General features: G+C 30.9%; 1 protein-coding gene across 1 annotated transcript; it reads right to left on the reverse strand.

The window, feature by feature from the left end:
- Positions 1-1,920: 1,920 nt before the first annotated feature.
- On the reverse strand, positions 1,921-10,154 carry LOC104225180 (probable purple acid phosphatase 20). Its single transcript, XM_009776948.2, has 5 exons — positions 9,935-10,154; positions 4,244-4,538; positions 3,066-3,640; positions 2,387-2,475; positions 1,921-2,297 (listed from the first exon to the last, which is right to left on the reverse strand). The coding sequence occupies exons 1-5, from the start codon at positions 10,073-10,075 to the stop codon at positions 2,114-2,116; spliced, it is 1,284 nt and encodes a 427-aa protein (XP_009775250.1). The 5' UTR covers positions 10,076-10,154; the 3' UTR covers positions 1,921-2,113.
- Between the last annotated feature and the right edge of the window lie 2,683 nt (positions 10,155-12,837).

A 12,837-nucleotide genomic window follows, 5' to 3' on the forward strand; every position in this document is an offset into this window, starting at 1 on the left:
ATATATTTGATATTTAATTAAATTAATGATGAATATCGAGGTTCTAAGCTTCTTTTCTCCTTTCTTCTTGGCGAGAAGCCTGAGATGAAGATCCCTCTTCATCTTTAGAGATATGTCTATATATGTGTGAGTTCTTTTCAGCTCCCTTTCAGTTATGCTCTCCCATGATATTTATAGAAAAACACTTTCTTTATCCAACGTTCCTTAACTGGAGTTCCTAAGTTTTTGGAATATCATGTGGAATATTCCTCTAAAATGTCAAAGTGTTGAACTAGCCGTTCAGGCCGAATTGAATGCTCGACCTCGACCGTAGCTGAATCACTCGTTGGTGTATTGCTTCCCATACGTGACCTCGACTTGGTTGACTCTTGGTCGTCCTTCCTTAAGTAAGATTCTTCTGTTCAGATTTTGACCTATACAATACTGATGGTGTTTAAACTCTGTTTCAAAAAAGAACTTAGTAGTTAAGTAGAGAATAGTAAAGGCACAAGCCCAATTATTCACCGAGTTTCTGAACATGTGCCAGCTGGCAGAGGCGTACCTGGTGTAGAGGCTATGGGTTCATCTGAACCCATAGTTTTCGCTCATATTCTGTATTTTTGCCCAAAAATATATTAAATATATACAAATAATAAATTTGAAACCCATTAAATTAGATATACTATGGTAGAATTGCGAATCTGAACCCATAAAGTTCAAATCCTGAATCCGGCTCTGCTAGCTGGCTCCCTAGAATTTCTCAATTCTCAAAATAATCATATGAGACCAATTTCCCTGTCTTAAACTACATATAACCAAAACAAGTTGCCTTCCAGAAAAACAACAACAACAACATATCAGTATAATCCCATATATGTATTTGAGGAGGGTAGAGTGGACGTGGACCTTACAACTATACAAGGTAAAAAGGTTATTTCCGATAGACCCTCACCTTCCTGAACAAGTATTGTCATTATTTAAGGTAATTAATATGGAAAGCAATATGAAAAATCAGTAGAACAATGAAAAGGGATCAAGCTGTCTATTTCTTTATTCCTTTTCACTGTGGAATAATGTTATGCAAACATTTTGTTGGCCAAATTGAAAAAGGTCCATTTACATTAGCTTTGCTGCTAATTTACAGGGCCACAGCTTAACGTATGTCAACCATATACTCCATGATTTGATCAAAATGAATGTAGCTACACAGGGATTGGATGAAGGATCTAATTTGACTTACATTGACATTGTCACGAAATTAAAGGAAACTGCTGGAATTTTAAGAGACGTATAAGTGTAGTATACTGGATTATCTACAGGCAAAAGCATAATGAAACAGTAGAATAATCTCATTAAAGAAAAATGAAAACATTGCAGCATGAGCTTAGCTTGTAGCTCGTCTTAGTTAATAAGTTCGCAATTAAACATCCGAATACAATTTTAATTTGATACAGTATTAGGGGTCTTTTGGTTAGTAGGATAAGGGATAATCAATTCGGGAACAAAATAGAAAATTATTTTATCCAGCATTTGAGTGTGGGTATTAATTATCAATCTCGGAACCATTTTGTATTAAAATGATGGAATTAGCTATCCCATATAGAAGATGGGATAACTAATCTCATGGGATATCGTTATCTGTCCCATTCTGGTAATGAAACGACCTTTTAAAGAAGAATAGAGATCCATCATTCTTTTCTTTGTTTTATAATTGAACTAAAGGGCAGACAATGCACTAAGTTGCTATGTGCGGGATCCCGGGGAAGGATCGGATTATAAGGGTCTATTGTACACAGTCTTACCTTGCATTTCTGCAACATGTTGTTTCCACAGCTCGAACCCTCGACCTCCTGGTCACATCGCAACAACTTTACCAGTTACCAAGGCTCCCGTTTAACAGTTCAGTTATTTTATAATTGAACTATTTAGGTATAAAGAAAATAACAAAAAGCCAACTTCATAGCAAAGTTTGAAACTGAGCTGGTCCTTTTTCCATGGACATGAAACTAGAATTATACTATCATCATTGTTGAATTTCAAATTCTTTTCTAAGTCTACAATCTCACAAGTATTTTTTCATTACTCTCTCTCTCTCTCTCCTTTTTTTTTTTTGGTTTCAGTTTGAATATTGCCTTTATATTTTACAAGGGGAATTAGAAACCAGATTTGTTATCCAAATAGTATCAGCAACAACAGCTTCATCATCATCATTTCTATGCCATGTCCATTTTGCATGAGTTACATTTACCACATCAATTTCTCCATGTCCAAAACTTGCCTCCCTGAATAGTGAAATTTTTGGTTGTGGATCTATGTACCTATATTAATTGATCAATAAAAAAAGTCAATATATTTCAAAAAGTGAAATAAGAAATTAAACGCGGAATACTTTGTGGGTCAAACTTACTTGCTAGCGAGACCTTCCCTATTACCACCATCTCCAATTGTGATGTATATTGGACCACAATTATTAGCTTTGTCTTTGTAAACTCGAGTCTATATCACAAATTAAAACACAAGAAAGAATTAATTGTCAGGAAATAATCTCACATTTACTTTTGTGATGAAATTGATAGTCATTTCAAGATTTTCCACATATTAGAGGTGATTATTTTGTCAAGAAACTATCCCCGTGATCATCATCAACAACAATAGATTCAGTGGAATTCCACAAGTGGAATCTGGAGTGGATAGTGTGTACACAGACCTTACTCTATCTGGGAAGACAGAGAGGTTGTTTCCGATGGACTCTCAACATCCTAGTGATCATCATCAACAACAACAAGAACAACCCAATGGAATCCCACAAGTGGAGTATGGGGCGGATAATGTGTACACAGACCTTACCCTACCCTGGAAAGGTAGAGAGCTGTTTCTGATAGACTCTCGACATCCTAGTGATCATCCTCAATAACAACAATAACAAACTCAGTGGAATCCCATTAGTGGGTATGAGAGGATAGTGTGTACGCAGACCTTACCCCTACCCTGGGAAGGTAGATATGCTGTTTCCGATAGACCTTCGGCATGCTAATGATCATCGAGAAAGAAAAATAAAGAGATCTAAGAATGAAAAAAAAGCTTACGAATCTCTCGTAGGCATGAACGTGCCCGGCAAACACGATATCAACACGAGCCTCGTAGAGTAAATCCTCCATAGATGATTTCATACCATAAGATTCAAGCTCTCCTTGATGAGCAGTGTTAGAATTGTACCATGGTGCATGCAAAAGAACAACCAACCATGGAGTTTTTGTTCTATCAACTTTCTTCAAATCGGTAACGAGCCAGTTGTATTGGGCCGAGTCAGGCCCAAAATCAGTGTAGGAGCCCAACATAATGACATGAACTCCAGCAACTTCAAAGGAATAGTATAAGTTTGAAGTTGAACCACTTTGCTCAAATGGCATGAGCCATCTTGCATTATAGGCAGTAAAGGGTTGGCTATGAACCACTGGAAATTTCTCAACCTCATGGTTGCCTTGAGTCACCATCCATGGCCGTTGGCTCGCGAGCGGCTCCACCAACCGGCCAAACGAGTCCCATCGCGGCTGGATCATGTCCGCGTACGATAAGTCCCCGGGCAATAACAAAACGTCGTAGTTTGATTTTGCAATATGATCAAGAGTTGATGTTGTCCATTCAGTTTGCCCTAAGTCACCTGTAATTCACATATATTTACTTATTAGTCTAACTGTAAAATTTTGATACACTCGAACATAAGCATGAAAAGAGGCAATGCATATCATATTATACAGCTTCCTCCGTCCCATTTTGAGTTATTTATGTTGACAGTATAAAGAATTCTTATACAATCAAGTGTAAACTGATAAAGCGGATAATACAGTATGTTATATGCTACAATTAAAACTAAATATAAATATTTGTTAAAGAGGGTAAAAATGAGAAGAATTAACCTAAATAGTCGTCCACCCGACCGCTTAAACTAAAAGTAGTCGAAATATGTATAATATATGTATAATTGTGTATAATCAGGATATAATCTATTTATGTATACCGTCTAGGACAAATAAACAGCGGATTCAGCCAGCTATTTGTGTTAGGATCGCTAAAAATAATTGAAGAATTAACCTAAATAGCCACCCATTTAATTTCTTAAACTAAAAATAGTCGGCGGATGTATAATATATATAACTGTGTATAATCAATATATAATCTATGTATACCGGCTAGAAAAAGTAAATTTTAAATTTAGCCGGCTATTTATGTAACAATCTCAAAATAATTCAGGTAGGGCTAGTACCTATAACTGCAAACTTGATAGGAAATCCAGCTGGAGGAGTTTTGAAACTGAACTCAGGGCTTGAATCTGGGCCACAACGGTAGTAATAGATGGTATTGGGCTTCAAAGGCCCAATAACAACATTATGAATTTCGCCAGACTTGTACAAAATATATTTGTATGATGTAGTGTCCCCATTTGCTGAAAATGGGTAGCTTCCCGGAGTTGTACCGTACTGTACCGTCGCCGGCGTGCCGGAATCTTCGGTAATCCATGAAATCCTCATCTTGTCTTCACCAACCATGGAAATATGCACCTGAAAGTGTGAGATGGCTAAATTTGTAATACTAACCGTACATTTTAAAGCTTAAACTATAAGATAATATATCAGAGCGTTTTGTCTTAGGGATTTATATTAGGTTTCTATTAAGAGAAATTTACCATGAATACAACGATCGAAAGAGTTATTTATAAGAAATACAACAACTTTTAAAAAATCACTTTATATACAATTTAGTACAATTTTTTAACTTTATAATTAAATTAGATACAACTTTTAATATGCCTAAAATATCTCATTATGGGACTTGAAAATAGGGATTATGCCAACTAACACATAATCCCTTAAATTCAAAATAATCTTCATTTAGTATAGTTTGGAGAAAAATTCTTTTAATTTAAATATATATTAATTATGTAAAATAGAGATAATGATGTTGTATAATATGTAAATCAATAGCCAGTTGCAAATGATGAAATATACTTTCTATAAAGTTGTAGTTATGTAAACTTCACTTCTATTAATCTCAAACCCATGTGCTGAGTTGTTTTTTCTTTTCACATGTTAAGAACATGAAAGTAGCCTATTAATTACGGGTTCGAGCCGTGGAATAACACACTGATTCTTGCATCAGGGTATGTTGCCTCTAAGTTGCTCGGACACGAGTGCGGATGTCCCACACGGGTGCGAATCCTTCGATATGTAAATTCTAATATTTGGGAGACCCTAGTATGGATACAGGTGCGAGTATCCGGTTAAAAATAGCTCAAAAAAAATAAAAATATAAAACACCTCTATATTATGAAGAATTTTGAGCAATACTTACGTATAACTTATAAAGTGTTGATTTCTTTTTTATTCTCATGTTATAAATAAGTAAATGATTGATTTCCTACATAAGGTATGTTATTTTCTTCCCTAGTTTTGGTTATTGTAATTCGTATCGAATTTTTTCATCTGGCATGGTCAAAGTACCCAAAATCATATGACCATATCTGATACGGATCCCATACCCACACCCATACTAGTGTTGTGTCGATACGGGTGCAACATCTGAACTGACATGTCGGAGCAACTTAGGGCTACCTATATCACACCCTTTGGGTGAGGCTCTTTTCCGGATCTTGCATGAATACAAAAAATTTCGTGCACCGGGCTACTCTTTAAGAACATGAGTCCCGATGAGACTTAAGAGCTTTTGTTTCACTAATATCAGGTTGAATTGTGTGAATCTAACTCACTAAAACTTTATATCTATATATATATTAAAGCAAGAAAGTTACCATATATAATTGACATTATGGTTAAGCCAAGTGACAAGCTAATAAATGTCAATAGTATATGGCAACTTTATTCTATATTTGACTATTTTAGTTAAAAATAAATTATATATATATATATATATATATATATATATAAAATCTAAAATTAAAAGATAAGTTTGAATTTATAGATAAAGTTTTAAAATTTGAATTTAAATTAAAAATAAAATTTATTTATTTTATCATGTTATCATACTTAATTCGGTTAATGATCATATGCAATCATATTAGGAACTTTTGTTATTTTTTCTAATTATTTAAATATTACTTCGCCTCTAGCCAAAAAAAAAAAAACTACCCCATATAACTATAAAACTCTTTCACATTTAAAATTCTATAAGTATAGTTCTTTGAAACACTATAGCTAGATTTGAATAAAACAAAATTCTTTTAAAATAAATGTAATATATAGGGTAGACGTCTATATTTATCTAAATAACAAAAAAGAGTTTACAGAACCTAATAAAAGTTTACCTACATATATAATAAAGTAAACATACATGATGGAGAAAGAAACATCACAAAATCAGTTAATATTAAAAAAAGTTGTTTCTTTTTTCTTCTTGAAGAATATTTGTTTGAAGAGTCAATTTGCATAAATGGACATCAAACAAATAACAAAACTTTGACTATACAATTGCTATCATTAATTTCAATTTAGCACATTCAATGAATTGAAGGGTATAAGCTAAAACCCCTTCATTTAGTTGTAGTTAAGCCAATATTGCAAGGGCATAATATTTTTTTCGTTAAAGAATATTAGTTTTGAATCATTAGGTTATGTGAAAGGTTTTTTTTTTCAAACTCAACAAAAGATAAATTTGTTTCTAATTGATAGTTTCTATAGTGACTTTTAAGTGTAACAAAGAGTATATATAAAGAAAAAATTGGTGTGACGTGAAATATATATTTTTTAAATGTAAACAAATTATTTCGAAAAAACTCTTTATTTTTTTAATTCAAAGAAAATAAAAATATAAAATATTTTTGAACAATAGTAGAGAGTTTTACTATTATTATAATAGAATTTATATCATGGATAAACTCAAAAAATCGAAATGTTATGGAATATTTACATAATATCCGGCCATATTTACTGTTTACTTTTTATAGCTAATATAACTAGATGATATACTGACAACATACGATTATACCCATATTATATATGGATTATATATAAATTACACATCATTCAATTTTTTAATTTAAGTGGTTGGGTGAGCACCTATTTAGGCTGATTAGATAAGCCAAAAGAAAAATATGAAATAATTTCAACCAAAGACTAAAAATATAATTAAAGTTCATATGTAGAAAGTTTTTATTAAAACTCATCCTTTTATAGTGAAATAAATTAATTTTTTGTAACAAAAGAAATAATGACATGAAAAATAAGATAAAAGAAAATCAATATTGAAAAAAAATGTTAGACAGATCTAAAAACGAGAAATAAAAGATGACAACAAGTTCCTTCTTATGTTTCATCTTGGTTGAATATAAAAATTTGAAAGTTAATCTCATCGATTTCATATATATTTTTTTCAACTCAAATACATAGATTATAAGATAAGGATATCTTAGATTTTTTTTTTAATTTACATTGTGTGTCGTTTTTAAAAAATCATTATTACTAACAAACTGATATGATATATGAATTTGAATTGGAATGCAATTTGAGTAGTTTACATTAAGGTTATGCCAAGTATGGTGTCGAAAAATAAACTACTTGATAATTTTAAGACAATATATGCAATGTTTTATAATAATAATCAACTAATGTAACATTTAATGATTCAAAGAACAATTTTTTTTTTGTATATATAGGTAATTAAAAATTCAAATTCTAGGGCTAGAGACATCGATAAATTTAAATGGAGTCATACTGAAAGAAATCCGGCCAAAGAATCATTTAAATTTTTAGATAGACCATTAAAGTAAATTTTAAATTAAGGAAATATCTTCACTTGCATCATTATAAAGATAATCATTATTATAATATATATAAGGTTTTAGAAATTGAAATTTTAAAATAGAAATATTTTTTGAAAGATAAAATCATACCAAATAAGAGTGCAAGTCGTAGTATAAGAGTCACGTCGTAATCAAAGAATCATTTATATTGTGTCAACCTTTGTGCTTTGCCATAAATATGAGTTATTATTTCACTTTGTGGCTATTTTTAGGTTCCAATGACACCTATGAGAATAGTGCAAAAATAAAATTATCACTACGAGAATTGAGAAAATGTTAGTCTTTTTTCATGTAGTGTTTCTTAATTAATATCTGACGATTATCTATAATTATTTAGAAGGTTTAAATATTAAGGTTATTTACATATAATTCAAATAACTCAGATATTTAACATGGTTAATGTCAAATATCAAAATGGAGTAAAAAAAATTCACTAGCTAAAGAATTTTTTATATTTTTAGATAGACAAATAAAATGAGTTTTGAATTATGAATAATATTTTCAATTACATTCTTATAAAAATAATTATTATAGAAAAATAATGTTTTAGAAACTGAAATTTTAAGAAAAAAATATTTTTTAAGAGATCTCAACACACCAAATAAGAGTTCAAGTAGTAGTAAAAGAGTTAAGTCTTATCCAAAGAGTCATTTATAGTCTCAACATTTGATTATTTTACCATAAATATGAGTTATTATTTTGCTTCCTAACTATTTTTAGGATCCAATGACACCGGCAAGAATGGTATCAAAAAAGAAAAATAGAAGAAATGGTTAGTTTTTTTTCATGTGGTTAATATCCAATGATTATCTATATTTACTGAGAAAATATAAATTTTAAGATTACTTAAATACAATCCAAATAACTTAAATATTTGACATGATTAGTGTTCACGCATCCGCGCCTAATACTAGTTGTTAAGAAAGTATACCAATTTACTTATATTTACAATAGAAAATATTGATAATGCAATATACAATTAGTTTCAAATATTCGTTTTTGTTGAATTAAGAGTCATTGTTCTAGTTGCTGTTTAAAATGGAAAGGACTTAAAATTTTGTAATTTTGTGTCATTGGACCGGTATAAAAGTAGGGTTATGAATTTGTTCCTAACAGTATACCATTAAATAAATCCAGATTAAATTGCTTTGCTATTTGTTTTATTCATTTTCAAACATACTTAGTGGTGGCCTACTATCTCGTTGACCAAACTTAAGAATAAATTGTACCAAGGACAATTGAAAAGAAATAAGAAGGAAAAACACACACACATCGTCAATATTAACATAGAAATAAAATATCCCCACTAAAAGATAGAAATTAGCGACGAACAAATTCTGTAGTTAAATAGGAAAATTCATCGCTAATTTAATTTAGTTATAAATTAATAATAAATTATCAAAAAATTCTATTAACTATGACCGATTTAATAATAAATTAGCGATAAAGTTGTCGATAATGCCAGTTTTTTTAAGTGATCATGTTAGGCTAGACGGTGAATATGATATAAATTATTTAGCTCAACCTCCTCAATTATACCCACCGCCAATGACTAATTACAGATAGTAAATTAAATACACTGACAACAAATTCTTGTAACTTTCGATGAAGCCAATGTAAGTGTACTACTTTCGTCCTTTTTATGTGTTCCTTAATAAATAAAATATATTCCAAAATATTTGTCATTTAAAATACTTCAAGAAAGTATTTAGTAATTAATAACTCATTTAAGGAAGAGATACATATAATCTACTCAAATATACTCTTTTTATGATTAATGTTATTAAATACTTCTCTTAATAACTATGTCAATATCTCAAACGACATATAGAAGTACCGAAATAATTAACAATTACTACGAACAGACGGTCCGATGCATAAAATATCTCGCACTCACGCAAGGTTAGGAGATGTAAACAATCTACCCTAATGCAGACATTAGTAGTTATTTTTACGGCTCGAACCCATTACTTATAGCTCACACGGAAACAACTTTACCGTTGCTCTAAGTTTCTCTTCTACTAAATTAAAATAAATTTTTTAAAAAAAACAAGATGTTGATAATTACATACAAAAACACATATCTTAGGGAGTGAGAATATAATAATAATGGAACTGAAATGAGGGTTTAATACTAATTACCTGTTGAGGAGAAGAAGAATCAAGATCATCAGATAAAGATAGAAAGATGGAGTTTCTTGCTTTTGGTCTATCATATGAAAGTGAAGAATCAATGGCGCTTATCGCCAATATAAATAGGACGACCACCTTAACAGCAGTCATGGAAATAAGTTTGGGTGGGGGGTGGGGGGGTAGGGTATTGTAGAAGAAGATATATAGAATTTTCTACGAGAATATGAATGAAAATGCCAATAATAAGTGTATTTATATATGGATCACTGTTTGTGGGTTTTTGGTTGGGGGTGTGGGGGTGGGGGTGGGGGTGGGGTGGGTGGGGGTGGGTGGGGGTGGGGGGTTATGAAGGTGAATTTCTAGGATTTCACGATTACGAAAATCTTATTCAACTCTCATAATAGGCAGTTTCTCTAACTAAGTTTCATGTTTTGACTAAGTTGTAGTAATTTTACGAATTTATGATTTAAATTTGATAATATAATATTTTATATTTATTGAAGTTTAATAAGTAATTTTTTACATAAATATCTAATGATGAAACCAAAAATTTATACAAAAAGAGATTCTGAAGAGATATTAGAATGTCATATGTTGTCATTTGAACTTGTAAACAAAAACACTTTTGAATCCCCTGTACAGCTATTTGAGAATATTTCTTCGTGTCAAGGATACGGGTGTGCATTCGATTTATCGATTCGATTTTGACCCTTATCGATAATTATTTATCGATTATCGATTTGTACATATGTTTATCGTTATCGTTTCAATAAGGTTTCGATTTTTTCGATTTTTTCGATTTCGATTTATCGATTTTTGGGGCTTATCGATTCGGTTATCGATTACACCAATAAGAAAATTTGCGTGATTCCACGGAAAGTATATCGCTATAAATACGCCTAACTAATATGGACAAAAAGAAGCTAAAATAAGACGAACACCATTTATAACATAAAAATAGTGTCAACAAGCACATGCTACGAAACTAAAGTAAGGGATCAAATGTATGACACCAACACTCCAACGGTATAAACTCATTCCCCCTTATCGGTATAAAAATTGTCTTTTTAGTATATCTTATCGGTTTATTGATAAACCGATAACCGAAGAGGACAAAATCGAAATCGAAATCGATAACTCGATAAGGAAAATTTCAAAATCGAAATCGATAAACCGATAAACCGATAACAAATAATCGATTCGATTTATCGATAAACCGATTCAAATGCACACCCATAGTCAAGGAGATTCATCAGTTCTTCCTATCCAAAAAGCATCATTTGGTGTATAAAATAATCCGTGTTCACATAGAGTTTGGGGAGAGGTCGTCTCTTAAGAGGTATGAAATAAATAGCTTACTATAATGTAACGAACTCGTGACTTATAGATACACGAAGGCAATTTTATCGTTGGTCCAAAAGTCCCCTTCTCCGCTCTCTTTGTATATAACAAAAACTATCATTTTTGTTCTATTTGTATAGAGTAGTTTACTAACGAAGGTGAATTCCTCTTAATTAGCTTCGTCCCCATAGACATGCAGTATATTATGCATAAAAAATATTGGGTTTAGTTGAACCCAGTTAAGGGATGGGATAGAAGAATTGAAGGGGAAAAAAATCAGAAATAGCTAGATTTACAATTGATAATTGAAAAATAGCCACAATTTTAAAAGTAATTAAAATTTAGTTACTTTTTCATATAAAAATAAAATTTGAACAAAAATACTCTTAAAAATTCGAAAAAATTCCAGCATAATATGCTGGAGCTTGAATTTCTTACGTATGAGATTCCAGCATAATGTGTTAGAATTTCATAATGTGCTGGAGTTCCAGCATAATATGCTAAAAGTTTATACGCAGGAGCTCCATAATCTAGTATATTATGCTGGAACTTTCCGTATGCTGAAGTTCCAACATAATATGCTGAAAATCTATACACATAAACTCTATAATCTAGTATATTATACTGAAACTTTTCGTATTCTAGCAAAATAATAACTATTTTTAATGGTTTTATAAATATTGATATTTCAAGAATTCACAACTCTCATGGGTTGTTCCTATGTTGCATGTTTTGTCAAATTTGTCTTTTAGGACGGATGTCATAATCACACGTGGCTAACTTAGAAAGGTGACACCTAAAACATTGAAATGAATCTGCTGGATATGCTTTGGGAATGACGCTTTTGGAAATAATATCAATGAATTTCACTCATCTTTGTTTATGGTAAATATATATATATTTATATATATATATATATATATCAAAAAAGGTTTATAATCGCAGTTCAAGATACTGTTTAATGAGTCCGATTAATAAATACCAGTAGCAGATATGAATTTATAAATGATAGGCAAATATCATGATAAATTAAAATTTGTACTTCAGTATTCCTTGTTAAAAATTGGAAAGCTACATTAATTATCCTTTGAAAAATCCAATCAATTCAAAACTAAATCTTAAATTCAGAATGGTAATTAAGATAAAGAAAAAGTCCAACTTATTCTCTAATATAAGATGGTAAAACCTAATAAATGACATATTCTCAATTTACAACTGGAATTTAGATAGTAATTATTTTTCCCGGCTACAAATATTAACTTTCTTATTTTACAAAATATTGACAGTTTAGAAAGAAAAAAGGGAAATCATTTACTATTTTTTCACCTCTACCATTATCGTCTCAATTACTGAAATATAAATTAAATAGAAAGAATTACGGCCCTCGTCACTTGGCCTAACAGCTCAATCGAAAATGGCCCAGATTTGAAGCTCTTACCCTATTTAGCCCATGTTGTACATAACTTGAAAGAAATTTTTTAGCCTTTAGCCCATTATTAAAGACACACTTTTAGGGTTTTTATTATTTTCTTCTTTCTTCATTCCCAGCACACCAAATCTCTCTCACTGCC

Source organism: Nicotiana sylvestris, chromosome 7, assembly GCF_000393655.2.
Source record: "Nicotiana sylvestris chromosome 7, ASM39365v2, whole genome shotgun sequence".
NCBI classification, from domain to species: domain Eukaryota; kingdom Viridiplantae; phylum Streptophyta; class Magnoliopsida; order Solanales; family Solanaceae; genus Nicotiana; species Nicotiana sylvestris.

Bases quoted from the DNA above. Each gene is read 5' to 3' on its own strand.
- LOC104225180 (XM_009776948.2), bottom strand. From the start codon at position 10,075: ATGACTGCTGTTAAGGTGGTCGTCCTATTTATATTGGCGATAAGCGCC. The intron at 4,539-9,934 runs GTAATTAGTATT...TCACACTTTCAG, and splicing joins ATTCTTCTTCTCCTCAACAG to GTGCATATTTCCATGGTTGG. The intron at 2,476-3,065 runs GTAAGCTTTTTT...TTTGTGATATAG, and splicing joins TTCATGCCTACGAGAGATTC to ACTCGAGTTTACAAAGACAA.